General features: G+C 61.8%; 2 protein-coding genes across 2 annotated transcripts in view; both read left to right on the top strand.

Annotated features, from left to right (window-relative positions):
• The window catches only part of SIGMAR1 (sigma non-opioid intracellular receptor 1), a gene marked incomplete at its 3' end in the record, with an annotated part of 1,993 nt that extends 1,701 nt beyond the window's left edge, over positions 1–292 (top strand). Inside the window, exon 3 of the mRNA XM_082335374.1 lies at positions 267–292. Coding sequence (XP_082191500.1) covers positions 267–292 — 26 coding nt within the window. The remainder of the gene's footprint in view (positions 1–266) is intronic.
• Positions 293–6,390: 6,098 nt separating this feature from the next.
• ARID3C (AT-rich interaction domain 3C) lies at positions 6,391–26,909 on the top strand (the record flags this gene model as incomplete). The annotated part of the gene is made up of 8 exons (XM_082335353.1): positions 6,391–6,429; positions 7,151–7,486; positions 20,501–20,573; positions 24,427–24,610; positions 24,830–25,074; positions 25,383–25,652; positions 25,830–25,919; positions 26,767–26,909. 8 exons carry the CDS (start codon positions 6,391–6,393, stop codon positions 26,907–26,909), a joined length of 1,380 nt encoding a protein of 459 aa, XP_082191479.1.
• Between the last annotated feature and the right edge of the window lie 252 nt (positions 26,910–27,161).

Genomic DNA, 27,161 nt, shown 5'->3' with positions numbered 1-27,161 from the left:
TGCCGGGGCTGCGGGCAGCGCAGGGTGCTGTGTCCAGCTGGCAGCATCTCCCGTGGCTCCGTCCCTGCTGACATGGGTTGGCAGCACACAGTGTCACACTGGCATGGGGCGGGATCTGCACTGGGACCCCCTGGCAGTGAGGGGATGCCCAGCCTCTGTGCTGGAGGTCCTTCTTGGTCCCCTGTGCATCATCTGCCCCAAGGGACAGCTGGGGCTGGAAGAGGGTCCCTTTCCCCACAGTCCCCCTCCCTGCTGTCCCCCCCAAGGGGAGAGCCACCGTCTGTCGCCTTAACCGAGAGCCCGTTCTGCGTGGCCTCTGGGCTATGCACGTACCTAGTGTCTGCGGGTGCCTGAACCTCTGTACTAGCTCAGGGTGGGATCTCGCCCCTCGAAACGCTTCCCTGGCTGTGAGACCCCCTGGGGACAGCCACCCCACCCCACTCGGCTCCTGGCGCAGGGTCCTGGCCGCTGAGGGAGCGCTGCGGTCCCATGACCGAGCCCGGCTGCGGACCCTGCTTGCAGCCCTGCGGCTGGACCCGTGCGGGCTCACTGCTTGGTGGAGGGCTTTCACCTCCGCGCTGCTGCCAAACTAACGTGTGTGTCCCTGGTCACCAGGCCTATAGCATGTCACTCCTCCTGCTCCCTGGACTGTCCCCGTCCTGCTCACTGGCAGCCCCACACACGGGCTACTTCTTAATTTGCCATCTGGAAAGAGATATCGGTAATAAAATTGTTCATCCCACCAGCTTGGGTCCCCAGGAGAGTCTCTGGAGCGTGCTGAGCCCCTGCCACAGGGAATGGTGCTGGATCCCTCCAGCTCTGGGCTCAGTGGGGGTCCTGCTGGTAGCTGGGGACAGCCGAGTGTCCCTGGGCAGCCGGCATCATCCCGCCTGGGGTCCTGGGAGCCGGGGGGTGCAGTGCTGGGCAGGATCAGGCCCATCTCAGCTCCGGAGACTGGCAGGAGATGGTGGTGTTACTCCTTTCTCTGCTGGAGTCACTGGGGACCGAAAGCCTGGGCTGGTGCCAGGGCCCTGCTTCCATGGGGGACCCAAGAGTCCGGGGGGCTCCATCCTTTTGGGGGACACCGCTGATGCTGGGCATGCAGACCCAGGGGCAGTGGGTTGGTGATCCTGAGAAGTTTACACAGACACGCACACACATGTGCCCTCCAGTGTGAGAAGGGCACGGAGGGGGGAACACAGGGTGTATAGGCTGTGTGTATTGCATGTGTGTGCATGTCTTGGCAGACAGGTCGCATGCATGTGTGTGTATAGGTGCAAGCAGGATGGTTTTGTGTGTGTGTATCTCAGCAAGGCGGTTAGGCATGCGTAGGTGTGTGCTTGCACATAGGTAAAACAGTTTGCAGGAGGTGGGTATAGGCAGAGCAGGTGGGGGTTGCACACGTTTACACACATGTTTGCACACGTTGTACATAGGTAGAACAACTGGGCATCTGTCCATACGGTCAGCAATTGCACATGTGTGAGTGCTTGGGCATGTATGGGTAGGGCATTTGCGTAGGTGCGTTTGTGTAGGCAGAAGAGTCATGTGCATGTGTGTGTGCCTGTGCAGGTGAGATGAGTGTGTGCACCCATGTGTGTGCGCACAGTCCGAGTGCACACGTGTGTGTACAGACTGGCAGGACAACCAGGTAGACGTGTGCATGCCTGCGTGCCCATGGGCAGACCGTGTGTGTGCACACGCGTGTGGGCAGGCTGTGTGTGTGTGCCTGTGTGTTCCCGTGGGCTGCAAGGCCGCCCTGGCCCGTGCCGTGCCCATTCCCTGGGGTTTAGTGGGGCCCTGTTGAGGAACACGAACAATCCCACGCCGGCCCGCGCAGGAAGGCGCTAACTCAGCAGCTCGTATCAATACCGCTCCACTTACAGCGAAGGCCGCGTAATGAAAATCCAATGGGCACGCTGGTGGGAGTAAATAAGTTGCCATTAAAATGAGAAAATCAAAGCTCTGGACAGGTCTTTTCTCTTGCCCATTGATTTCTTTTATTACGGAAATATTGCTGCTAAATAACATTAGTGTGAACAATCTCAGCAGTGTTTTCCGTAGTGCTCGTGTCAATAACTCCATCACGGGCGGGGGATCCCCCCCAGCCTGGCCACGGGGCCAGCAACCCTGTCCGAGCAAAGAGCTGCTCCAAGGGTACCTTTCTCACCGTCCCCAGCCACGCTGGCATGTGCCCGGCAGAGAAACCAGGCAGCGCGGGATGGCTCAGGCAAGTGCCACCGGGATGGAGCTGGGCTGGGACCCAGGAGCCCTGGCTGCTTTGCTGCAGCAGGAGGGTTGTTCCCATCCCAGCACTGAGCAGGGAGAGTGCCAGGCATTTAAGGGTCCCAAAAAGCAGCCCTTCCCTTTGGGGTGGGTGTTTGCAACCTGTTATGGAGCAGGTAAGTGTCCCCAGTGACCAGCAGATGAGAGATGGGTCCTGAACACAGCACGTCCTGCAGGCTGTTGCTGCCTCTTCCCCTTCCTCCCCACTCCTCCTCATCCATGCCCGTGTCCATGCTGGACTGACCCAGCTCCCTGTGGCTTGCCATCATTTGGTTCACATGGAGAAACCGAGGCACGGGGTGGGAACTCATTGGCAGTCACCCAGCTCCAGCACAGCCTCTGTGCCAGGGCTTGTGCGCAAGCTGCCCCTCTCCCCGTCGGCTGCCCGCATGCAGGCACCCAGCATCCTTCAAGATGCCCATGAGTGGCAGTGACATCCCTGCAGGGCCGGAGGATGTGACCAGGACTCACGGGAGATATACCTGGTAGCCTTTGGTACCCAGAGGCCAGGTGGGACCCCACGGCACCTCAAAGGACACCAAACCCCTGTGGGGTGGCCGGAGACATGCAAGGAGACAGCCATGGGCACTTGAACCATGGGTCCGGCTCTGTCACAGCCCCAGCTGAAGTGACCACAAGTGGCAGCTCCCCAGAGCTGTCACCAGGACAAACGCACATCGCTGCCCACCAAACACCTTCCCCCTGCAGCTCGCTCTATCTTGCTGTCCCTCCGCATGCAGTGAGTATTGATCAGCCCGCAGGATCTATCTCCCGATTCCTCCTGCGGTATCTCTCTGCTCCGAGTATCTCTCAATCTGCTCCGCTGTCTGTCGTGCCCGTCTATACCTCCAGTATCTATCTGTGCTGCCTCCACCGCAGCCGTCGATAGCCGTTTGTCTGGGGAATTTCTCTTTCTCTCCAGCTAGGAGTGTCACCAGACCCCGGCGGTGCAAAGATGCCGAGTGGGAAGGTGGAGGGGACACGGTCCTGCTTGCTGTCCTGGGGAAAGCCTGAGCACGGACACACTTTGTGACACTTGTGCAGAGCCCCAGAGCTGCTGCTGCTGTTGCCATGGACGTTTTGGGGAGGAACTAAGTCATGCTGGTCCAGCTGGGCCGGGTCCCTTGGTGGCCATGCCCAGGGTGATGCGACACACTGCACCCCATGCAGACCTTGGTGCTGCCACTAGCCAGCCTGGCCACATACCCCACGGCTGGGTGCTACCTTGACCCAAGCACCCCAACCCCTCTGCCTTGGAGGAAGGGAGCTTCCCCAAATGCTGGGCTATGGAGAAGTCCCATCACCACCACCACATCTGACTCATCCCTCCCAGCCCAGCCTTCAGCCCCGGCTTCCTCCTCGCCCCGGTGTGCAGGGGATGGGGCACAGCCCAACACAGAGCGTGACAGCACCCTGGGGTGCAACGCAGCAGCACTGGGAGGGGAGGCTGGAGCCCTGTGTGATGGGGACCTGTGGAACAAATTCTGGGGGGTGGCTGGTCCTGGGGGGGGGGGTGGCTGGCCCTGTGGGTCTCTCTGAAATGGGGCTGGGTCATATCTTCCCAGGGGCAACTCAGCAGGATCGTCGGCCAGCCACTGACAAACTAATGCTCAGAGGGGCTGGCAAGCACCCAGAGGTCCCTACCCCTGCCACGGCGGGATGGGATGGGCCAGGGCCAGCTACAGCTGTCCAGCCTCGAAATGGGATGGCCGACAGCTGCTTTATCTCCTGCGCAAAGATAAACAGCGCCCGGGGGCCCTGCGGGGTCGGGAGCTGCCCTGCTCTCCCGGGGAAGGGGCTCATTTTTCCAGGAGAACCTCTCTGGCGAGGATGTTGCGCAGTGCCGAGTGCCGCTGGGCTGCCAGGAGCTCACGGAGCCCCAGAGATCACCAGCACTGTGGAAGGACAAGGGGCAGTTTCCTCAGAGATGCTGGTGGAGAAGCTGGAGAGCCCAGAAGCGTCAGCTTTTCCCCACAAAGGGCTGTGGCGAAGGGGGCAGAGGCTCAGCCTGAGCCTGAGAGCAAAGCCAGCTCCTGCCGCAGTTGTGGCCAGTGGCTGTTTCCACAAGATGCTCCAAGGAAAGGGCAGAACTCAGCTCGTGCCAGGCTGGTAAAGGCAGCTGCCCCTGGTCACCGCAGCACGCAGGTGGCCCCAGAGGGGATAGAGCCAGCAGCCCTTGGCACTCAGACCTCCTGTCACCCCGTGCCACCAACACCAGGTGCAGCAGCATGAGGTCTCAGTGACAAGCTGCCCTGGCCGTGAGATGGGGCCAAAGCCACTGTCCCTTGTGTGCCGGTGTTGCGGGATGCTGCTGCTGCTCGTCCCCCAGGGACCCATGCAAGCCCTGCAGATGCCCTGGCCAAAAAAGCCCAGGGAAGAATAGGCACCTCCTTTGCCTCCTACCAAAGCTGTCTCTGTAGAAAAGAGGGGTCAGGAAAAACACTGGCAGGCAGGGAGAGTGGGAGTGTGGGGACAGCGTGGGGACGCTGCCGGCAGGGGAAGCCCTGTGCTGTGGGTGCAGCAGCAGGTCAGGGTGCTGTATGCTCACCCCAGCTTACGCTCTTGTCTGATAGCCGGACATGTTCTTGATGGTACTCCGGTGCCTCAGTTTACCCTGCTGCAAGCGGGGATGCCAGGGCAAGCCACCAGCACTGAGTCCCTCCAGTGACAGAGGAGATGCATGCCCTCATCCATGCCAGGCAGGGCCCGGGGCTCCGGGAGCCTGTTCGGCGGGGTCCAGGCCACGCTACAGTTTGACCCCTTCGACCAGGGTCTGGGCACTCACAGCATCCCTCAGGGGGACCCCTTGGTGGCCCCAGCTTGGGGTGTGCTGTGGTGACCGCCCCATCTCTTGCGGATGGAAGTCAGGGCTTAGCGCTTGCAGCTCACCCAAAACGCCCCTTTGTGCCCACACACCGGTTGACAGTGCAGGCGCACACACCCACCTCCCCCCTACACACGCGCATGCACACGCCTGCCTGCACACACCCCCAACTCTCCCAACACGGATCGCACACACCTACAGGTGAGCACACAGAATGCACACACCCAGCTCCCGTCGTACACATATAAGCATTTATTGTTGTCCCCAACAGCATACACACACGTGTGTGCACACACACTCTGACAATGCACATGGCTGCACATACGCATGTGCATGCAAACAGCTCTGTGCAATGTATGCACGCCCTCCACTCCCACAGGGCATACGCACACCTTAGATGCAGCGTGGACACACACACATACAGGGCACACTCCCAGTGGCTGTGCACAGGCTCCCCTGCACACACACGTGCAACACTCTCCCCTCTCCCGGCGTGCACAGATGTATGCGTGCTCAGACGCTCTGCACGCACACACACAGTGCACGCTCAGCTTGCCTGGTGTGCGCACACATACGCATGCACAGACAGGCTGCACAAATGCACACGCTCATGCAACGCCCTACCTTCTCCCAGCACACACGCAGGTTATCTACACATACGCAGATCCTCTGTATGCGTGTGCAATGGGTGCAGCACCCACTTGCATGGGTGCACAGACCCCTTGCACACCCCTCCTATACACTCCTCTCTCCCCACACATATAGGTATGCATACCTGGACCCCCTGCACACACCGCTGTGCACTCCCCTCTCGCATGCATGCACGCCCTGCCCACACACACACACACACACACACATTGCGGCCCGCCCAGCCCCCTGCGCCCCCGGCCCCATCCCCTCCCACCGCCCCGGGCAGGGCGGCCCCGGGCCAGCTCTCGGCGGGCCGGTCCCGGGGCGATCCCCCGGGGCTACCGCAAGCCCGGCCCTCCCCGAATGACTCCCTTGACGTGCGCTAGCAAATGGGAGCGGGGAGGGGTGTTGCTGCCTGCCTGCCACTTGTTGCAAAAAAAAAAAAAAAAAAAAAAAGGAAAAAAAAAAGGGAAGAAAGAGAGAAAGAAAGAAAAGAGGGAAAAATCCCACCCACCCTCATCTGCTGCGGAATAAAAGAAATATCGGCGGGCGCGGCGCCATGTGAGCGGCGGGCCGGGACCGGGCGGAGCAGCCGGCCGTGCCCCCCGGGACGGCGGGGCGAGCCCCGGGCGGCGCTCGGAGCCGGCGGCATGGTGGAAAACCCCAGCCTGGCGGCCAAACCCGCCCTGGTGAGGGCCGGCGCGGCCGCACCGCGGCGGGACGGAGCGGAGGGGCCCCGGTAGCGCGGGGGTGGACGGTGGGAGCGGGGTGGGGGCAGCCCCGCTGGGACAGGATCGGGCAGGGAGAGGGATGGGGGGGAACCGGTGGGAACGGGAGGGAGGAGGGTCCCGGGAGGACAGGGCGCCCGGTGGGACCGAGGGGGGATCTCCGGCGGGACAGGGACGGGGTCCCCGGCGGGGACGGGGCGGCGGGGGGCTCGGTAGCAGACGGTCTCCGGTGGGACCGTCGGGGCGGAGGTCTCCGGTGGGACCGGGGAGGGGGTCCCCGGGAAGACGCGGTCCCCGGTGGAACCGGGGTGGGGGGTCCCAGCAGGACACGGGTCCCCAGCGGATCGAGGAGGGGGGCTCCCCGCAAGACAGCGACGGAGGTCCCGGGTCGGACCTGTCCCCGGTGGGAGCGGGGAGGGCGTCCCCCGGAGGAGCGGGGATGAGGTCCCGGAGGGCCGGGTCCCCGGCGGGGCAGGGTGCCGGGTGGTCCCGGCGGGGGAGGCAGCCCCTCCGGCGGCGGGGTGCCGCGCCCGGTGCGGCGGCGGCTCCCCGGCCAACTTTTGGGCAGGGCCCCCGGGAGCGGGGGAGAGAGCGGGTGGGGTGGGGGGGTGCTTCCTCCCCTCCCTCCCTCCTCCTCCTCCTCCTCCGGCGGCGGCGCTGAGGCCGTGCCCTGTGCCCGCAGCCGGCCGCCCCGCCGCGGGGGCCGGGGGCGGCGGGGGGGCTGCGTTTGGCGGCGGTGATGGAGAGCCTGCAGCGGCAGCAGGCGGCCCGCCTGGCCCGCGGCCCCGACGGCTCTCCCCGACGGCCCCCGGTCGAGCCCGGCCCCGGCCCCGGGCCGCCGCCTGCCGCCCCCCGCCGCCGCCCGGCCCCCGGCCCGCGTCCACCGCCCGCCGCCGCGGGGGGGGAGGAGGAGGAGGAGGAAGAGGAGGAGGAGGAGGAGGAGGAGGAAGAAGGGGAGCCCCGCGACCCGCCGCCCCCCCCGCACCACGAGTGGACCTACGAGGAGCAGTTCAAGCAGGTAAGAGGCATCTGCCGCCCCCGCGCACCGGCTGCTCCAGGCGGGCATCCCCGGTGTCCCCTCACAGCCCCCAAACTCGGGGTTCAGTCCTCCCTGAATGGAGGCCGCTTATGCCCCCCACTGCCCCCAAACCCTGTCTGCATCCCACCCTACGTGGGCAACCCCACTGCCCCAAGCTCCATCCCAGTCCCACCCCAAGCTGACATTCCCAGTACCCCCATTACCCCTAGATATTGTCACCATGCTACCCTAAATGGGAATCTTCCAGTCCCCCTCCACTGCCCCCAAACCGTATCCCAGGCAAGCACAGTCAGTGCAACACAACACCCCTGTCCTGGAGCCCCATCCTGCCCCAAATGGGTACCCCCTGTGCTCCTCACTGCCCCTGTCCCTGAGCTCTGTCCCACCCCAACAGGCATCCTCGTGTGCTCCGCATCTCCCTGCCACCAAGCTCCATCCCACTCCTGCCTCATGTCCCCCACCTCCCCCATGTTCCCCATGCCTGTCCCCAGGCCCTGCAGCATGACGGGGTGCCCAGTGTCCAGGCACCTCCCTGTGCCCACCCTGACCCATGCAGGCTCCATCCCTGGTGCTTTTTATGATGGGCAAAACGAGGTGACCCCTGTCCGTGGAGGTTTTGTGGAGACGGACAAGGGCGAGGGCTCTGGTGCGTGGTCACCCCAAGGAGCCGGCGGGCTGCGGAGCTGAGCTCCCCCGTGTCTCCACGAGGGCCGGGGCGTATTACGGCTGGTCGATGCCGCTCATTGATTTCCTACATTGGCTGGAGGGAGCAGCGCGTCGACCTTGTCACCTCACTCCCGATAGATGTACGGGAGACCCCTGTGCCACAGAGATCTGGCGCAGGGACAGGGCTCCTGGGGCTCGTATATAGGGTGGAGGAAGGGCCTGTGTGTATTTAATAATATGCCCCCATGCGTGGATCCTGTCCCTGCTGGCTTGTGCAAGTCCTGGTTCGCGTGTGGTGGGTGCTGCTCCGTGCACGGGTGTGAGTACGGGCGTGAGTGTGGATTGCACAGTGCCAGGTCAGGTTTGAGCTCCCCGTGCACTCAGCTTCATCATGGGGGGAGAGAGGGGTGATGCTGGTGGCAGGGCAGGTGACAGGGAGGATGTGGCAAGGGGATGGAGCCGACAGAGATGTCCCTGCACAGCTGGTGCGTGGCTTTTTAGGATGACACTGCTCGGGACAGTGGGGTGAGGGGACGTACTGGCTCAGACACAGTGGCACTGCCAGGAAGGGATGGGGATGGGAGCAGTGACCTGACTTTTGGGTGCTGTGGGGCCAGGCTGCTGCCTTTTGTGTTTCAAGACTGCACAGTGTGGTGTTATTCGGAGGGGCCAGGGCTCACACTCCTGGGCACCCGCCTACAAGGTGGCAGGCATGGGTGCAGGCAGGGCGCAGGCAGCATGCGCCTCGTGGCCGTGCCTGGGGAGGCTGCCAGTGCCAGACGCTGCCTCGAAAGCAACCGGGGGAAGGCCGGGGTGGGTGCGCTGCATAGGCCGAATATCTTGTCCGGGAAGTGTTACATTACACCCCGCTGCGCAGAAAAAGGCTGACTGTCCGGTTCCCGGGGTCAGCCGGGAGGTGGGAAGCAGCTCCTCCCTCCTGGGCCTGGGGAGGCTTTACGCAGAGAAAGCATCCCCGGCATTTCTCGTCCTTCAGCCTCACACCCTGCTTCTGGCTGGGGCTGTCCGTGCTCCCTGTGTGGGGCAGGAGCAAAATCGGCAGCATGGTGGGAATACTGGGGAGATGGATAGCACGGGAGGTCGATGTGGGGGGATAAATCCTGCTGCTGCTTCCTGGGGTGACAGCAGGCTCCTTGCTTGCTTGCTCTGTTCTTTCTCCAACCCTGATGGGAAAGGCAATGGGTCCCTGTTCCAGAGACCCAGACACGGGTTTCCCACTTGGTGGCATGTCCCAGCCAGCCCAGGGGACAGCAGGATGTCTCTTATGTTCAGTGCACCCTGGGTGCAGAGGGACAAGGGGACCGATTGCCTCTGGGTGGCTTATACGGGTTGGGACAGGGAGAGAGGAAAGGAGTAACAGGGACCAGCCCTGCCCTGACTTTGCGTGGTGCTGCGCTGTACGGGGTGGCAGTTTGCGGTGCCGTCTTGCCTTGGGGTCTGCAGGGTGGCTGTCACTCCTGTCCCTCCCCTCTGATAATCTGGGAGGGGACATACCCCTGCCTGGGAGGGGACATACCCCCGGTCCCTCCCCAGGCTGCAGGGCTGTGCCTCACCCAGCCTGGGGAACAGGTTCTCTGCTCTCCTCCCGGGCTGAGCAGGGCAGGTGGCCATGCTCCCGCTTTCGGAGGTTTCCCAGGGGCTGGGCTGTGATGCTGTGGGGCATGGAGGGTGGCATGTGCCTGCTTGCAAGCTGCCCGGGCGCTTGCAATGGGGGTCCTGGAGCCAGGGAGAGACCCTGGAATGGCTGGGGCTGCTCGGAGCTGCCCCATCCCAGCACGGCACCACTGGCATCACCCAGGATGGGTCTCAGGGTCTGTCCTTGCTGTCGTCCTCCTGGGCGGAGGAGACAACTAAGTGAATGGGGACCCCCAAATCCAAACTGATTTGTGGCTGGTGGGCAGGGAGCCACTTCCCAGACTCTCTCCAGCAAGGAGGGGGCTGTGATGGGGATGGGGTGGGAGGTGGGTGCAGGACCAGCTGTGGGGGGTTTTCCACACAGTGCAGTGGTGCTAAAAACGGGAGCAGAGTGGTTTGTCGTAGTGGATAAACCCATTGAGGGTTAGTAAGCAAATGCTGCTTCACCCAGGGAGCATTTTGGGGAAATATCTCATGTGTTTGCCCTGGTTTTATATGTTTCCTGAGGCGCCAGTTTGGGGGGCTGGCGGGACCTTTGCTCTGATCTGGGAGGGACGCTCTGATGTTATGGGGTTGTGAGACCCCCTCACCCCTGCCTCTTGCATCAGCCCTCGGCGCCGGTCTATGTACACTTGATAAGGACACATGGGTAGAGACCTGGGCAAAGGTCCGGGAGGTCTCCTGCACCCAGCACTGCAAGGGAGCGCCAGCCCTGGGGCGGGGGGCACCGAGCAGGCTCTGACCATGTGCTATCCATGAACCCCCCCTTCCCTGGGGATGAGGATACCACCAAGTTGCGATGCCGCAGTGCTGCGTCACGTATTTGACTTGGAGGGCACCAGGAAGAGCTTGGCATTGCTGGTGCCAGCTCAGCCCCATCAATTCAGCTTTCCCCCCCGGGGAGGCATGCACACACATGGAGACAGGCGCCCTGGTTTCCTCCAAGCGATGGAAGAGCAGCGCCAGGACCTAGGGCTTCCCTTTGCATCCCCCGCTCTTCCCGGAGGTGGCACCATGGGAAGGCTCTGGGCAGGAGGGACTCAGACACCTGGGTTTTGTGCCCAGCTCTCCAGCAGCGGAGCATTTTCTGGCAGGAGGATGCCCTCCCTGCCAGGGCTCCACCAGTGCATTCAGACCCATCTGGTTGTGGTTGGTGGGGATCAAGACCCCCCCAGAGCTCCTTCCTCCTTACCTGGGAGGAGCTGGGGGGGTGAGCCCCAGCCAGCTCTCTGGGGACTCTCAGGTCTCTGGTAGCCTCAGTGGTTAATTTGGGGATGGCTAGCTTTGCCAGCGGCTGTTTGCCATCATTCTCAGCCAACCCTGGTGTGGCTGTTCCCCCTCATGCCGTGGTGCAGCTCCTGCCCCGTCTGTGCCTGATGCTGGCAGTCTCCTCTTGCACCCACCTGTTCTTTACATGCATTTAGGGGGGACTTGCCAGCCATGAACGCATGCGCTTGCATCTCAAAGCCTGGAGGAAAATGCTCTGAGTTGGCTGTAGCCCTCCTTGTGCCCTGGACCTCCACCCCGTGCCTTGCAGTCATCCCAAAATGGGGTGGCAGGGCCTGTGGTGCGCACCCTCCTGCCTCCATCCCCATTGCTTTCTCCTGCCAGGGAATGGAGGAGGCTCAGGAGGGGGATCCCGGGGAGAGGGAGGTGGTCTCTCTGCCCCAGCCCCACTCCCCGCCTCCAGCACATCTTCAACCCAGGTGCAGGAGCAACAACCACAGGGCTCCCGGGGCTAAATTAGAGGGTCTCTGGTTACACCGCAGAGGCGGCGGGGGGGGGGGGGGGGGGGGGGGCGGGATGGATGTGGTGGTTGCTCCTGTCCACAGGTGCCTGGAGGCTTCTCGCCAGCAAACCTGCAGGCAGAGCTCTGCCCCAGAGCCAGGACCACCTGCAGTGGGGAGGTGGCGGCAGCAGCGGCAAGGGTCAGCATGCTAATCCCCCACAGCAGCAGCTGCGGCAGCTCCGGCAGCCCAGCACGAGTGCAGGGGCACAGGGCAGGAGTGGGGAGCTGCTGGGGTACGGCTGGGAGTGCATACAGAGGCATTCTGGGCGCGTGTGTGCATAGGGACCAACGTGAGTGTATGGATTCCCATAAATGCCCATATAAGTGTAGGGGTATGCCCGTGTGTTTCTGAACCCGTGTGAGTGCTGATGCGTGTGTATGGGCCCATATAAGTGCCCAAGTGTGTATGAACCCGTGTGACTGCTGGTATGTGTTCATGGACCTATATGAGTGTCCAGCTGTGTATGTATGTGGTCAAGTGTGTACAGACCCATATGTGTGTGTGTGTGCGTAGGGGTGCGTATGGCACTGTGTGTGTGCTCACATGCATATGGTGTGCCCACATGTGTCTGAATACACCTGTGTGTATGTAGCGGGACACATGTAGTGTCCCAGCACGTATGGGCACTCATACATGGACCAGTGTCTCCACATACAGAGCCGTATGGACCCATGGGTGTTTGGAGCAGGGTTTGGGGGCTGAGCCCCCCTCCACAACTACCCCTGAGCCCCTTGCCCCAGCCCATGGTGCTGAGCAGCTGAGTTGTGGTGGGTGTCAGCCCCCTGCCCACCCTGCTGCCCCCAGGGCTCTTCCCAGCCCTACTGCAGTCTGAGGGATGCTGAGAGCCTTGGTGGCTGCCGCAACACCATCTCCCAACTGGGGGATCCTGAGGGCTTGGGATCCGGAGCTCCAAAGAGGAGGTGTAAAAACCAATCAAGGGTGTGAGAATAAAGGTGCTGTGGGTGGGAAAGGAGCACCAGCAGGACCCTCCACCCCACGGTTGCCCTGGTTCCCTCCCCAGAATCAGATGTGAGAGGGGAATTTGGGGGGGATGCACCCCCTCACTGACTTGGGCCTCTGCTAATCCTCTAATTGGGTTAATAATGGAGGTAAATCCCCTGTGCAGGCAGCAGGCTGGGCAGGGCTGCGGCGGGGAGGGGGGGTACGGCCCCAGGGAGGTGGGATCTGGTCCCACCGGGGTGCCCGTGGGGGTTTGCGGCTGTGTGGGGATGTGGGAGTGAGCTCAGGTGTGCTCGGGGGTCGGTGTGCACAGAGGACAGCGTTTGTAGGAGGTGCGTGAGCGTGAACCAGGGATGGAGCGTATAGGGAATGCATGAGCATGCACAAGGTGTGTGGGGCTGTGCAGGGAAAGTGGGTGTAAGGAAGGGTTGCGTGAGTGTGCACAGGGTGTATGTGTATGTGCACAGGGGGAATGCATAGGTGATATGTGAGCATGCACAGCAGGTGTGTATGTACGCACAGGAAGAGTGTATAGGGGATGTGTGTGTGCACAGGGGGTGTGTGCAAAAGGAGAGTGGGTATAGGGGGTGTGTGAGTGTGCATGGGGTGTATGGGTATGCGTAAAGGGGATGGATGGATGTGCACACGTGTTGTGTGTGCACAGGTGTTCTGTGTGCACAGGAAGAGTGTATAGGGTATGTACGAGCATGCACGGGGGGCTGCGTGTGCAGAGGGAGAACACATATAGGGGCTGAGTGAGCGTGCACAGGGTGGTGTTTGTCCAAGGAGAGTGTGTCTGGAGGTGAGTGTGTGCAAGGAGAGCACGCGCACAACGTGTGCATGTGCAGAGCAAGTGGAGGCTGTGTGAGTGTGCGCATGGGAATGTGCTGGGTGTGTGAGCATGCACAAGGCAAGTGTGCTGGGCAGTGTACGTGGGGGCTGTGCTGACCTGTCCCCTGGGGCACTGGGCACCCACCGGGGATGTCCACATTGGCAGGGCCACCTTCCCCCACTGTAGGCTGCAGCTCAGGGTTGCTCTGTCCCGGATCTGGCGTCCACATCCCGTGTCCGGTGGTGGGGCGGGAGGGAGCACCAGCCCCAGACGCCCTTTCTGCTTGAGCAGCTTTTCCGGTGGCGGAGGCGGGGGCCGGGGTCTCCGGCGTGGGGGGATCCCACCAGCCCTTCCTCCCCCATCCTCCCTTCAAAGCAGCCAGAGGAAGAGGATGGGGCCTGAGGTACACGGGGGTCACCAAGCACCCAACACAGATCCCAGGCATCTGCGCAGCCCCCCCAGGTGTACGCCCCCATACTCACCCAGCCCTATAGCAGGTGTGTGCATGTACAGACCCCCATGTGTGCAAGCACACACTCCAGCGTGTGCATGCGTGTCCCTCGGGGGACACCTGGGGTGGTGCTGGTGCTCGAGGGGGATCCCTGGGAAGCAGTGACCAGAGGGATCGAGGGGGAGGCAGGGATGGAGAGGACAGCGAGGATGCAGGGGGAGGCGGTGGTGTGGCAAGCGCCAGCAGGTCAGGGAGGTTAGCCCGAACAAATCCCCTCATTGACTCCCTGCCTGTTCAGCCATGAACGAGGAACAAGGGGCTGAGCGTGGGGAACGCGCGCTCACCGGCAGCCGAGGCCCACCCCTCCCTGCACCGCAGCCCCCAGACAGACGGATGTAGGACAGTAGGACGGCAGGACAGGGCTGCAGATGGTGCCCGCAGTGCCACCATGCAGCACATTTTCCCTGGACACGTGGCTCCAACCCCTGGGTGAGCCATGCTGGCACCCTGTGCCTCAGTTTCCCCTCCTGCAAAACGAGTTGAGGAGGAGGCTGGGGACCCTGCGAGCCCCCCCGCTTCGCCCCAGGGCTGAGCTGCGGGTGGGGGGCTGCCCTCCCAAGGCCAGCACCGCCAGCAAACAGTCCCTCACCTTGCGCGAAGCCAGGTTAATGTTTGCAGCAGGCAGCTCTCCCGGGAGCGGCGGCGGCAGCCGCGGCCGGGAGGGGGGTTTTAATGACCTGCTGGATCCGCCGCATTATCAGCGCTGATTAAACCTGCTGCTCTATAAAGCGCCGTTAAATATTAAGCATGATGAAAGGCTTTGGGGGGGGAGCTGCGGCACTGGGAGAGGGCTCTGGATGGGGGTGTCCAGCTGCGCTGGTGAGGTGACCACTGAGGCTGGGGATGCTGGGTTGAGTGAGCACCCCGGCACCCACTGGGGCTGTGGGGTCAGGGGAGCAGCCCCCCCTTAAGAGCCAGCAGCGCCTTTGAATGCAGCCAGCGTCCGGGTAAAGCTATCCCGTAACCATTAACTTATTAACGGCTGGCGGCAGAGGCGAGTGGTGGCTCGCAAGGTCAGGGGGTGGTTTGTGCCCGGCGGGAGCAAGCTGCCCCCCAGCTCCAGGGACGGGGGGGTGGACCCGTGAGCTCTCAGCTCCCTTGTATGTGGCCCGTGGTGGGGGGACTCTGGCTGGGGGCATTTTTGGATCCCTGTACCCTGGTGTGCAGAGGGCTGTGCACCACTGGGAATAGCCAGTCCCTGTGGCTGCAAGCCTGAGGGGTAAACTGAGGCACTGATGGCTTTCCCATCCTCCCATCCCATCAGGACACGGTGGGGGGACACCCCAGTGTCCGAGTGCCTGGCCATGCACCATCTCCCTGGGGAAGGGGCCACGGACCCCCAGCTCAGAGGCGATAGTGATGCTCTGGAGGGGTGCAAGGATTCCAAAATAGCCCGTCAGCGGTCGGTCACCCCTGGCGTGCGGCTGCACCCCAGGGGGCTGGTGGGGTGTGTGGAGACGAGCATCACCTGAACTCCCTGCGTGAACAGCGGCCAGATGGAAAAATTAGCAGTGCGGCTAATCAATGTGGTGCATATTAAGCGGCTCAGAGTTGTGGCGGGGGGGACACACGCGAGGCGGCAGGGAGCCAAGCAGGGTCCAGGATCAATACGGCTCGTATTAAGTGGATTAAATCCTGGTTGCCGATCTGATCCCTCGCTGCCAGCAGCGGGTGGCAGCCGAGCGGGGGCTGCGGGGGCTCCCGCTGCGATCACTTCCCTTGGCAGCAGGGGCTGTGGGGGGGCCACGGGGGTGGCTCGGTGGGGCAGGGCAGCTTGGAGACGCATCGGGGGTGGCTTAGCACCTCACCGCACCCTTCCTCTGTCTAGGGGGTCAGCTGGGCTATGGCTACCCTGGACGGCAGCCCTACAAGCCCCTCCAACCGCTCTGGGACAGGCATCTCCCGGGCGAGTGAGAGGTGCTAACGATGTTATTTAATCGCGTTGAGGAGGAGGGGGAGGCACAAGATCTGTTCGCGTCCCTTTAATAAACCATGTTCGACCCGCTGACCTTTAACCTGCCTGAAAAGCCCCGTTATCCCCATCCCTTAAGGAATAAAGACGTCGCCATGGTGATGGGATGATGGGAAGGAGTGGGGTGCCCAGAGCTGCACCCAGGCTGGGGTGGGGACAAGGACACCCTGCTCTGGCCCTGCACCAGCACCTGAGTGGCGGTGCGGGGTGGAGGTGGGGCAGTGCTGGGGGTGCCGTGGCTTTTGGAGGGGCCAAGCACAGTGGATGGGGTCCCTGAGGCTGGCAGAGCGGAGCTGCGCTGTGCGCCGGCGGGATATCGATCCCTGGGCTTGACAGTTTAATACTTCTGTTTATAGAGGAATATAGTTACATCGATGGCGTTAAATGAGTTACTAATTATATCAATACAAACACGATTAAAAGGGTCCTTGCTCATAGGTCACCGCAAGCAGGAGCCGCTGCTCGCATTGCACAACTGCCCCCAGGCAAGGCCTGCCTCACTGCTCCAAGGTGCACGGGATGCTCTGGGGTGGTGTGTGCCCCTGTGGGGTGGGGGGTATCCAGCTGTGGGGATGTGCGTGTCTGGGGCTGTGCATGCCTATCTGGGGCTGTGCATGCCTGTATGGGGCTGTACGTGCCCAGCTGGGGTTGTCTGTGCCCTTCTGGGGTTGTGCATGCCTGTCTAGAGTTGTCCATGCACATCTGGGGTTGTGCGTGCCCGTCTGGGGTTGTGCTTGTCCATATGGGGTTGTGCATGCACGTGTGAATTTGTGCATGCCTGTATTGGGTTGTGCATGCCCGTCTGGGGTTGTGAATGCCTGTCTGTGGTAGTGCGTGCCTGCCTGCAGTTGGGCGTGCACATATGGGGTTGTGCATGCACATATGAGGTTGTGCATGTCCACCTGGGGTTGTGCACGCATATATAGGGTGCGTGCCCATGCACAGTTGTGCATGCACGTATGGCGTTGTGCATGCTCATGCAGAGTTGTGTGCACCTATGAAAGGCTGTGCAAGCTCACCTGGGGTTGTGCATGCCTGTAGGAGGCTGTGCACATCTGGACACAGCTGTATGTGCCTGTGTAGGGATTTGAGCCTGTGTAGGTTGTGTGTGCATCTACAGGGTTGTGCACGCTCACATGAGTGTGTGCCCATGCAGCATTGTGTACACAAATGCAAGGTTGTGCATGCTTGTGCAGGGTTGTACATGCCCATGCAAGCTTGTGTGTGTGTCTGGGTGGGATGTATGTACATATACAGGGTTGTGCACATGCTTGTGTGGAGTTGTGTGTGCCCATTAGGGGCTGTGCACACTCATGTGAGGTCGTGTGTACCCACACAAGGTTGCACACACTTAGATGGGATTGTGCAAGCTCAGAAAGGGTTGTGCATGCCTGGATAGGCTTGCGTATGCTTGCGTGGGCTTGTGCACACCCGTGGGGGGTTGTGTCAGCCCGTGGGGGGTTGTGTACCCCCACGCAAGGTGTGTGTGTCCCCACAGGGATTGTGTGTGACACTGGGGGAGTTGTGATCTGCTGGTTAGATGGTCCATCCCCAAGCGAGGTGGGAAGGGACTGTGGTGCCCAGCCTACAGGAGGAGGAGGAGGGCAAGTGGCAGGGCCAGGAGCCCTGGGTAAGGGATGGAGTTGGCTCCTTCCTTGGGGCTGGGGCTCTCTGGGGGTCCCTCCTTGCTTGGAGGCTGTGGCAGGCCACCACCCATGCCACCCCCCATGCCACCCCTGTGCCACTCCTGTGAAGCTGTGACGCCTGGATCCCATAGCCAGCCTTGGCTGGGACCCAGCCCACCCCCATCATCAAGAATCCCCAAAAAACACCTCCTTTCCAGCCCGAGCATCCCCAAATCTCGTGGGATGCCTAGTGCATCCCCAGCACACCCGAGGACCCTGCCGGCGGGTCTGCTGTTGCTTGGCTCCACTCTTGTCTCCGCTTAAAAGCCGACCTTTGCTCCCTGTTTGATGTAATGTGTTTTTGCGTCTCGGTGCCCTACAGATAAAAGGTTAGAGGTTAATAAATGGTGGAAAAATAGATGCCTGTGCTTGGAGGTCACACCTGTTTCGGGGGCTGGAGGCAATGGTAGCACATGGCGGGTGGGATCCCGCCTGCCTTGGTGGGAGAAGAAACATGAGTGGCACCCGGGGGCCTGGCAGAGGCATGGGTGCAGGAGCCCGCCTGCTGGGTTGGTCCCCTGGGAAGGCAGTGGCTTCACCCTGCTGTGGGATAGGCAGCCAGTTTTGGGGGGTTTGCTCCTGCTTTGACAAGCCAGGAGATGGCAGGGGGTGGAAACGGGCTTGGTGTGGAGCAGTGGGGGTCGGAGCAGGGAAGCAAGGAAATGCAGGCAAAGCCTGGCTCACACAGCCTTCCCCAGGGCAGAAATCAAAGCAGCCCCCTGGAGCTCTGCTCCGAGCCTGACCTAGTTATTGTAATCGATGGCTCAAGGAGCTCCTGGCAAGGGGCAGGTGGGGGGGTAGGGGGCACAGAGCGAGGCAGGGAACACCACGGTGGAGGGGAGGGACCGGGTGCTGGCACCCAGGGGTTGGGGCACCCTGAGAGCACCCTGCTGCAAGGAGGGGATGGGTAAGCGGCGCCCAGAGGGCAAGGAAGGGGCAGGGATGGAGCACCGTGGAGCAGCTCGGAGCCAGGCAGTCAGCACCCATGGGTGTGGTGGGAGACTGGCGGTAGCACCCATAGACGAAGTTAGGGACAGGCAGTTAGCACCCATCTGTTAGACAAGGGAGAGGCAGCTGTCATCCATGGGTTAGATGACGGACAGGGTTAGATGTGTCTGCCCAGTGATGGGAACCGTGGGATGTCTGTAGGAGTATCCCTACATCCCTGTGTATCCCCATGTCCCCCCATCCCCTGCATCCCCACATCTTCATGTCCCCCAAGTCCCTGCATCCCCATATCCCTACATTCTCATGTCCCCGCATCCCTGCATCCCCATATCCCTGCACTCACGTGTCCCCATCACATCCCTGCAGCCCCCCATCCCCGCATCCCTGTGTCCCTGGAGCCTGACACATCCCCGCAGCCCAGCTCCCTTTATCTGCCCGGTGAATGATGTGCTGTGTGGAGGGGGGGGTGCTCCCTTTCTATTGGTTTTTAACGGCCTTTCCCAGCACAATTGTTTTTTAAACGACTCTATTTTGTGCCTGACTTTGTTTTCTAGCTTGCATTTCTTTGTATATGTTTTGGAAATCCATTCTGGACTGCTGAGTTTTGTTTCTTTTCAATGGCTTTAAATTCTTACCGGGCTTGCTGGGAGGAATTGGTGTCTATAGCGCCTTCGATTGGTGCTAATTTTTCCTTCATGTGCTCTGACTTTTACTGCTGGGCCATCGATCTGGCGGGCTCCAATTTGTCATGGTCACCCAGGCGCTGTGCTGGAATCAGGCGAGCCTTGGCTTTTGCACGGAGCTGGCGCTTTGTGTACCTGGTATAGGGGCTGCACTCGCTTCCCCAGTGCCCCCCGTCAGATCAGCCTGGGGGGTTGTGTCCGTGTGTCCGGAGCTGCGTCCATCCAATACACATAAGTACCTGCACAGCCGTATGTGTGCATCTGAGCAACCACATTCACGCTTACTGGCTTGCACACACGTCAGTGCACCCACAAACTTGCCGGGACACGCAAGCACCAGTGTCGGTGCACACATGGTGCTTCACTCGTGGTTTCGTGCTCAAACACTTGCACACAGTGCACACACATCTGGCTTTGCATGCATGCACCCACTGTGGGAAGTCCTTGTGCCTTGCAGGGACGTGTTGCTGCCGTGCTCACACCCTGGTCCCCATGTGCAGCCAAGGAAGATGGCTTTGGGGTCCCCCTGCCCAGCCGAGGGAGGAGGATTTGGCAGTGTGTCCCTTTGCGGAGGCACCTCATGCTATCCCCAGCCATCGATCAGGCCCTGTCTTGCAGTGACATGGCTCAGGCTGTGCTTATCAGGTCGCCGATAGCCCTGTCACCCCGGTTGAGTAGGGCAGCCCCAGCACTTGGAGCTCCCTCACTGGCACCCAGCGCCGTGGCCCTGCCAGCTCACCCTGCCCCTAGAAGGGACCAGCATCTCCACTGTGCGGGTGGATGCGTGTCCCTGAGGAGGAGGATGCTGATCCTATGCTGCGACCTGGTGAACACCGGCACTGGGCAGTGCTGGAAGGCTGCTGAGCCAGGGCAGGGCTGTGCATCCCAGTACCAGGGACCTGCTCGGGGGCCCAGGATTTGCTGCTGCTCTGTCTACATTGGCATCATCTTCCTGGGCTGTCATCCCTCTGCCTAGTGAGGAGAGGGACAGAGAAACTGAGGTACCGATGCAGCATCTCTGCAGCAAGGCTGTAAAACAGTCAGTGGTGCGTGGGGAGCCAGCGCCAGCCCCCAGGCATGGGGAGAGCCCAGCACTGCCGGCGCAGAGGGTGCGCCGGGGGGTCCCATCCATGGGGCAGGGCGAGCCTCTCGTTGATGGCAGAGAGGGCAAGTGGGGCCAGGGGTGATGCCGGGTCCTGGCACAGGCAGGGGCCCTGATCCTGGTATTGACCCCCTCTGCCTCTCCCACCCACATGTGCCAGCGGTGCTGACCCCTTTCTCTCCCACCCCCAGCTCTACGAACTGGACGAGGACCCGAAACGCAAGGAGTTCCTGGATGACCTCTTCGGTTTCATGCAGAAGAGAGGTAAAGGTGGGTGGCTGGGGTGGGTGCCGCTAGCACCCCTGCCCCGGCTGCCTGGGCGGGCTCACGGCATGGCCCACTCAGGCACCGAGCTGCTGCGGGTCTCTACAAGCCCCACAGGCAGGTCCTGCGGGCCTCCCCCCCATCTCCTACACACGCAGATGCATAAACTCACACTCAGCAGATTTGCCACCATTGCCCCAGGCGGACCCCCCCACAGGGTGCCTGCTGGCCAGAGGGGCTCCCCTGGGCCACCCCCACCCCAGCTGCCGATGCCCGTTAGCGATGCCCATGCCTGCTGCCCATGCCCGTTAGCCATGCCCCTTAGCGATGCCCAGCAGGGATGCCTGCTAGCAATGCCCAGTGGGGATGTCCGTTAGCATATTCCTCGGTGACAACCATAGCAGCAGCTGTTAATGATGCCCATTAGCAGTGCCCGTTTGCAGGGCCTTCTAGCGACGCCTGATGGGGATGTCCTTAGCAGAGCCCATTAGGGGTGCAGGTTAGTACTCCCCGTTAGCAGTGCCCGCTGAGGATGCCTATTACTGGCACCTCTTAGCGATGCCCACGATGCCGCAGGAGTGGGGTCAGCGATCCGGGCAGTGCCGGGCGTCCAGGAGTTAAGGGTTCTCCAGCTGGCCCAGCCGCATCGGAAATCTTTGCTATCGCCATGGGGGGCCAAGCTGGCTCCCGGGGACTCGATAAATGCTTTAACCTTCGCCCTCCCCGGTCGGGCCTGCGACAATTAAAAGTTGCCGAGCGCGGGCGTGTGGCCGGCCGTATTAATTAGAGCCTTTTGCTGGTGTGTGGATTAATGAACATGCCGCTCAATAGCCAGTAAACCCCAGGCAGAGGTTAATGCCGAGCTAATTAACGGGGGAAGGCTGGAGGGGGGGGCTGCGGGAGCAGCGGGGCTGGCTGTGTGCGGGGCAAGGGTGGGCAGAAAGGGGCAGTCGCCCCCAAGTCGTGCCCATGGGAAGGGTGGTGAGGGTGCCCACCCACCCACAGGGCAGCAGTGATCAGTGTTTGGGTCGGGCTGAGACCCCCACAAACTCGTTTCTCTCAGGGCTGGGCTGCATGGAGCCCAGCTGGAGGTGGCGGGGGGTGGGCTGGGTGCTGCCCCATGGGTGCCCCTGGTTCCCCTGGCCCTGGTGCAGGGCTGTGGGGAGCAAGTGGGAGCATCAGCGCTGCCTTGGCCCCCCAGCATCCATCAGCCGCAAGATTCATGGGCTGTTCCGCAGCTTCATTATCTCTCTCTCCAGAGCTAATTAACTCCCTCACCATTGGGGCCGGGCCTAATTAAGCAAGTGCCTGGTGGTGTGGGGAGGAGGGAGGGAGCCCGATGCTTCTCTGTCAGTGCTGCTCCTCATCCCTCTTATGTCCGGCTGTCCCGCTCCTGTCCCCTCTGTCCCCCGCCTCCCTGAGTGGGTGGCATCCCCCCGGGAGGGCAGGCAGGTGTGCGGGTGCGGGTGTGCGGATGCAGGTGTGCGTGTGCCGGTGTGCGTGTGCCTGTTGGAGGAGTGGGGGATTTTGGAGCTGGGTAGCAAAGAGAAAGGGTGCAGGGGAGCTGCAGGGCAGGGACAGCATCCTGGGGGTCATCAGGAGCTGGCTGAGAAGCAGCACCCATGAGCCAGCACGGGTGCTGCTGGGGCACCCAGGGGTGCATGGGCAGGGGGCTGTGACCCCTGGGCTGTGTCCCTGTGGTGGCAGTGGGCCGGGGGGGGGTCGATGCCTGCGGGGTGAGCCTTAATGAAAGGGGCTGCATCCCCCCTGCTGTCTGTCAGGGCATTTGTCGGTGGGGTGGAAAATTAGCAGGGCTGAAATATGGGCTGGGGACAGCCTCACTGGGGAGGACATTGGGGACCCCATGGCAGGGGGCAAGTCAGCCAGCCCCAGTGGCATGTGGGGGTGACTGCTGGAAGGGATGTGGGGGAGCAGGGATGAGATGGGGGTGATTACCCCCATCAGACATGGGGTGTATGTGGGGCACCTCGTCCCTGTGCCCCAACCTCCATGGCACCTCCAAAAGTGGGACGTAGGGGGACCATTTCTGCTTTTGCTCACTGGGGGTCCGCAGGGCCCTCCCGTACCCCTCCCAAGCCGAGGGCGAGGGCCCTGCCGATAACACGGGGCCATTAATCAATCAAGGAGCTAATTGCAGCGCCACAATGGCCGCATCACCTCCCTGGGCTTTTGTGCTGCTTGCCCTGGCCAGGGCTGGGGCCATCACTCTGCGGGGACGCAGACAGGTCCCTTTGTCAGCAGGACGGGCACGAGCCGCCCGCCCCGCACAGCCCTGAGATTAATGGCAAGCCGCTTTCATTAGCCATCATGGCCAGGGAGGGGGGAAGAGAAAAGAAGTCCGTGGGCCATCAATTGGGGGTTGAGACCCCGCAAACTCATTGGCATGTTCAGGTGATGGGGAGCCCTCGCATCAGGCCCCCCCGAGGTGATGGGGCTGGTGACGGCAGCCCCCAGGCAGGGCTGGCGAGGGACTGCCGGCAGGTATCGAGTCAATATCTCTGCCTTTTTCCGAGGAGGATAAACTCCTCTCCCCCTTCCCAACCAGGCGAACAACACAGACACAAAAAAAAAAGTTAAATGAACTCAGTAAAGGAATAAAAAGAGCTCATTTTTCAGGCTTATGTGAAGAAGCCGAGCTGATATCGGGGCCATAAATTAGGGATGGTGGAGGATGGCGGTGAGTGACGGCTTCGTTTGAGGGGCAAAGCGCAGCCGTGACAGCCTCCCCCAGCTAAATGGATGGCTTTCCGATACCACCCGCGCCCCACCGCCCTGCAGGAGGAATAAATATGGAGTGGGATGGGACGGACGGGATGGAATGGGACAGGATGGGATGGGATGCTCATCCCTCCTTGCCCTGCTGCAGTCCCCAGCCGCTGCCCGAACCATTGTCCCCAGGCACTGTGGGGCAGAGAAAGGCTGTGGAGCTATTTGGGGGTGCTGAGAAAGTGGGGAGGGGGTTGTAAACAGACCTGGTGGCTGTGGGGACCATGCTGGTCCATGCTGGGCTCACAGAACCCTGGTGACCCCATGTCCCCTCACCCCATAGCCTCGGGGCAGGGGGGATGATGATGGGGAACCAGGGGCTACTGAGGGCACTTGAAGGGGATCTGGGGTCAGGTCTCTTGAGGGGGGGCACTGAAGGCCTTTAAGCAGTCAGAGGCTGCTGGGGGGGGATCTGTGGGGTGGGGAGTCTCTCCGGGGACTCTTGGGGGAGTCCTTCTCTATGGGGCTCGGAGGGGAATTTTTAAGAGAGAAAACCTCTCTATAGGGAGGTTATAGGGTGAGTCCCTCTAGAAGGGTTATGGGGGGAGTCCCTCTTCAGAGAGGGTTATAGGGTGAGTCCCTTTATAAAGTTTAGATGGGGTCTCTCTTTATGAGGCTCTGGAAGGGAGTTACAGAGTGAGTCCTAGGATGCTCTGAGATGTTTTGGGGGGAGATGCTCTACAGGGAGTTCTAAGGGTTGTGAGGGGACGACGCTTTCTAAGGGGCTCTGGAGGAGGCAGTTTGCCCATCCCACTGTGCCCCCACATCCCAGCTGAGAGCATACCCAGCCTCACCGACAGCACCATCGATGGGGACCCTGTGCCAGCATGCCGGCGTCTGCCCTGCTCACAGGCATGGCACCGCTCTCCAGGCACCCTGGGGTCCTGCCTGCACCCCGCCCCGTGCCCATGGGTGCTCAGCCAGGCACGGAGAGACGTGTTTCCCCTCAGGGGCAGCTGGTACCTGCAGTGGCGGTGGGGACAAGCTGGGGGCCACGTCCCCAGGGAGTGAAGGTCCCTGTGGGCTCACCCCGCACCCTTTTCTCTCTCTTGTGTGTGGCTGGAAGGGACGCCCGTGAACCGCATCCCCATCATGGCCAAGCAAGTGCTGGACCTGTACACACTCTACCGACTGGTGACGGACAAGGGTGGCCTGGTCGAAGTCATCAACAAGAAGATCTGGCGGGAGATCACCAAGGGCCTCAACCTACCTACCTCCATCACCAGCGCTGCCTTCACCCTCCGCACGCAGTGAGTGCCCGGCGGTGGCAGCGGGTGGGGGGCACCCACCCTTGGGCACCCACAGGTTTGGGTGTCCCAGAGCCCCCACCGGGGTGCGGCATGGGGTGCCCCAAAGTGGGATGGAGGGCTCTGCCCTTTCCCAGATGCCATCCCCACCCCAGTCCCCGCTCAGCACATGGCTGGGAGGCACATGATGCTGGGTCTCATCCTGGTTCTCTCCCCATGCAGATACATGAAGTACCTGTACCCCTACGAATGTGAGAAGCGGGCGCTCAGCTCTCCTGGGGAGCTCCAAGCCGCCATCGACAGCAACCGTCGGGAGGGACGGAGGCAGACTTTCGGCACGGCGCTCTTCAACTACTCGCCAGCCGGCACGCCAACCCTGCTGGGCTCCCCCAAAATGCCTATGCCAGCTCTTAGCATCTCCACACACAGCTGCAGCCAGCTCGGACAAGTGCACGCTGTTAAGAAAGGTGGGTGAGGACCCATCTGCCCCATGGAGGGTGTCTCTCCCCAGGGATGGACACTACTCCAGCAGCAGGAAAGTTCCCTGTCTGCGCTTGCCCTTTTTGCTTGGGGAAAATAGGGGCCATTTTGTTCTTTTAGTCCTTCTCTGGAACTGAGAAAGCTTTATTTCTCCTGGCTTTGGAGGAGGACCAAGCCTGGATGCTGGGGTTGGTGGCCCGCCCTGCACCGTGCTAGTGGGATGGAGCTGGCACCAGCTGGGGGTGGTGAGATGGGGTGGTGATGGGGGGACTCGCTGAGGTCTTGGTCATTGCAGAGGATGGCGTGCTGGCAGCAACAGTGCCGGGGCGCATCGCTATCCCAGTGGGACTGGCCAGCCACCATCTCGCAGCAGCCCAGGCAGCAGCCGCCTCGCAGGCAGTCGTGCTGGAGCAGCTGCGGGAGAAGCTGGAGACGGGGGAGCCTCCGGAGAAGAAGGTGGCCCTGATGACAGAGGAGCAGCAGCGGCTGGTGCAACACGCGCTGCAGCACAACCTCCTGGCCGTGGCCTCCCAGTTCCCCATGAACGTCAAGATCTCCAACCGAGGTAGCGAGATGCAACACCTCAGCTTGGGTCACCCCATCCCCTGGCACCCCAGGAGGGAGCAGCAGCAGCTGGAGAGGAGCATGGATGCCCAGAGAGGCCGGGGCCCCGCTTCTCTCTCTCGGGCAGGTTCTTGTTTCTGTTTCTCTTAACGCTCATATTGGTATTTCCTTTCCCCAGATGACAGACAGGAGACCGCATTGAACCTGTCCACCAACGGCATTAGCAGTATCAACATGTCAATAGAAATAAATGGAGTTGTCTACACAGGTAAATAGAAGGGCCGCTTGGCCCGTGTAATTGCGGCCGGGAAATCCAATAACTTATAGCCACTGCCTGGCCAGCAAGTCCTTCCTTCAATCTGATGTCTTTACTATAAAATCCATTGTAATGAAGTGGCAGGGCCTGGGGAGAGGGGGCAGGAGAAGGAGAGAGTCAGCAAGGATGGAAATTGTCCCCCAGCAGGGGCTAGCAATGAAGGGCCAAAGTGGGGGATGGATGGATGCATCCATGGATGGATGGATGGACGGATGGACGGATGGATGGACGGACATGGGCTGAGAAGTGCAAAAAGGCACCTGGGATCATCCCCCACCATGGGGTCCTGCAGGCAGGGTTTGGATTGGGGGTCACCCCAATGCTGGTGTGCCCAGAGGGTCTCTGGCTGGGTGCAGGGGGTGGCTGGTTGCAGAGCACGGTGTTGGGTGCAGGGGAAGATGTTGGGGTGCTTTGCTGAAGCAGAGGCTTCTTTGGGGTGCCAATGTGCATCTGCCTGGCTAAGCAGTTCACCCCATGCCCCCCAGCTCCCTGCCTGCCCCGCTGAGACACCCCCAATTAATATCAATGTCTTTTCCTTCAGGACTTAAATATTTAACAAGCTGGAAAGGTCAGGGCTAATCAGCACACAGGGCTGCCAGCCAAATGGTCCCAGGCCACCCCGGGGGCTGCCCCATGCGGGTGAGGGCGGTTGGGCCCGGAGAGGCACCAATGGTGATGGGGGGGGGGGCTGGAGCCCCCAGGGCTGCTGGTCCTACGCTCTCCAGCCTGGGTGCGGGGGGCCAGGTGAGCGGAGCCCCCAGCCCTGGGCTTGCCCTAACCCCCTGCTCTTGCTCCCCAGGCGTCCTGTTTGCCCGCCGGCCCCCGGCCCCCCCGGCAGCTGGTGGAGGGAGCACTCAGAACCGGCCGAACCCCGTGCCCGCCCCAAACCCACTGCTCCCAACCCCCTCGCACAGCCACACTCCCACCAGCGCCTCGCCATAGGGGAGGTGCCCCCCCCGCCCCACCCCGAAAGCAGCTGGGGGTCCCCAGGGCCTGGGGGGCTGAGCTGTGGGACTCAGCTGGGCAACCAAAGTAGGATGGGGGACCTGAAGCTGCCTCTTGCTGCAATACTGAGCTGTGCCCGTGCAAGGCTGTGGGCACCCACGTGGCACCTTTTGTCCCTTACCCCCATGTGTAGGACCCCTTTCCCCGTGTGCCCTCTGATACACGCATCGTCCTTCCCAGGCGCTGCCC

This window comes from Platalea leucorodia, assembly GCF_965183815.1.
Source record: "Platalea leucorodia genome assembly, chromosome: Z".
NCBI classification, from domain to species: Eukaryota; Metazoa; Chordata; class Aves; order Pelecaniformes; family Threskiornithidae; genus Platalea; species Platalea leucorodia.
Note: the sequence above shows the minus strand (reverse complement) of the source record. Positions and strands in the feature narration are given on the sequence as shown.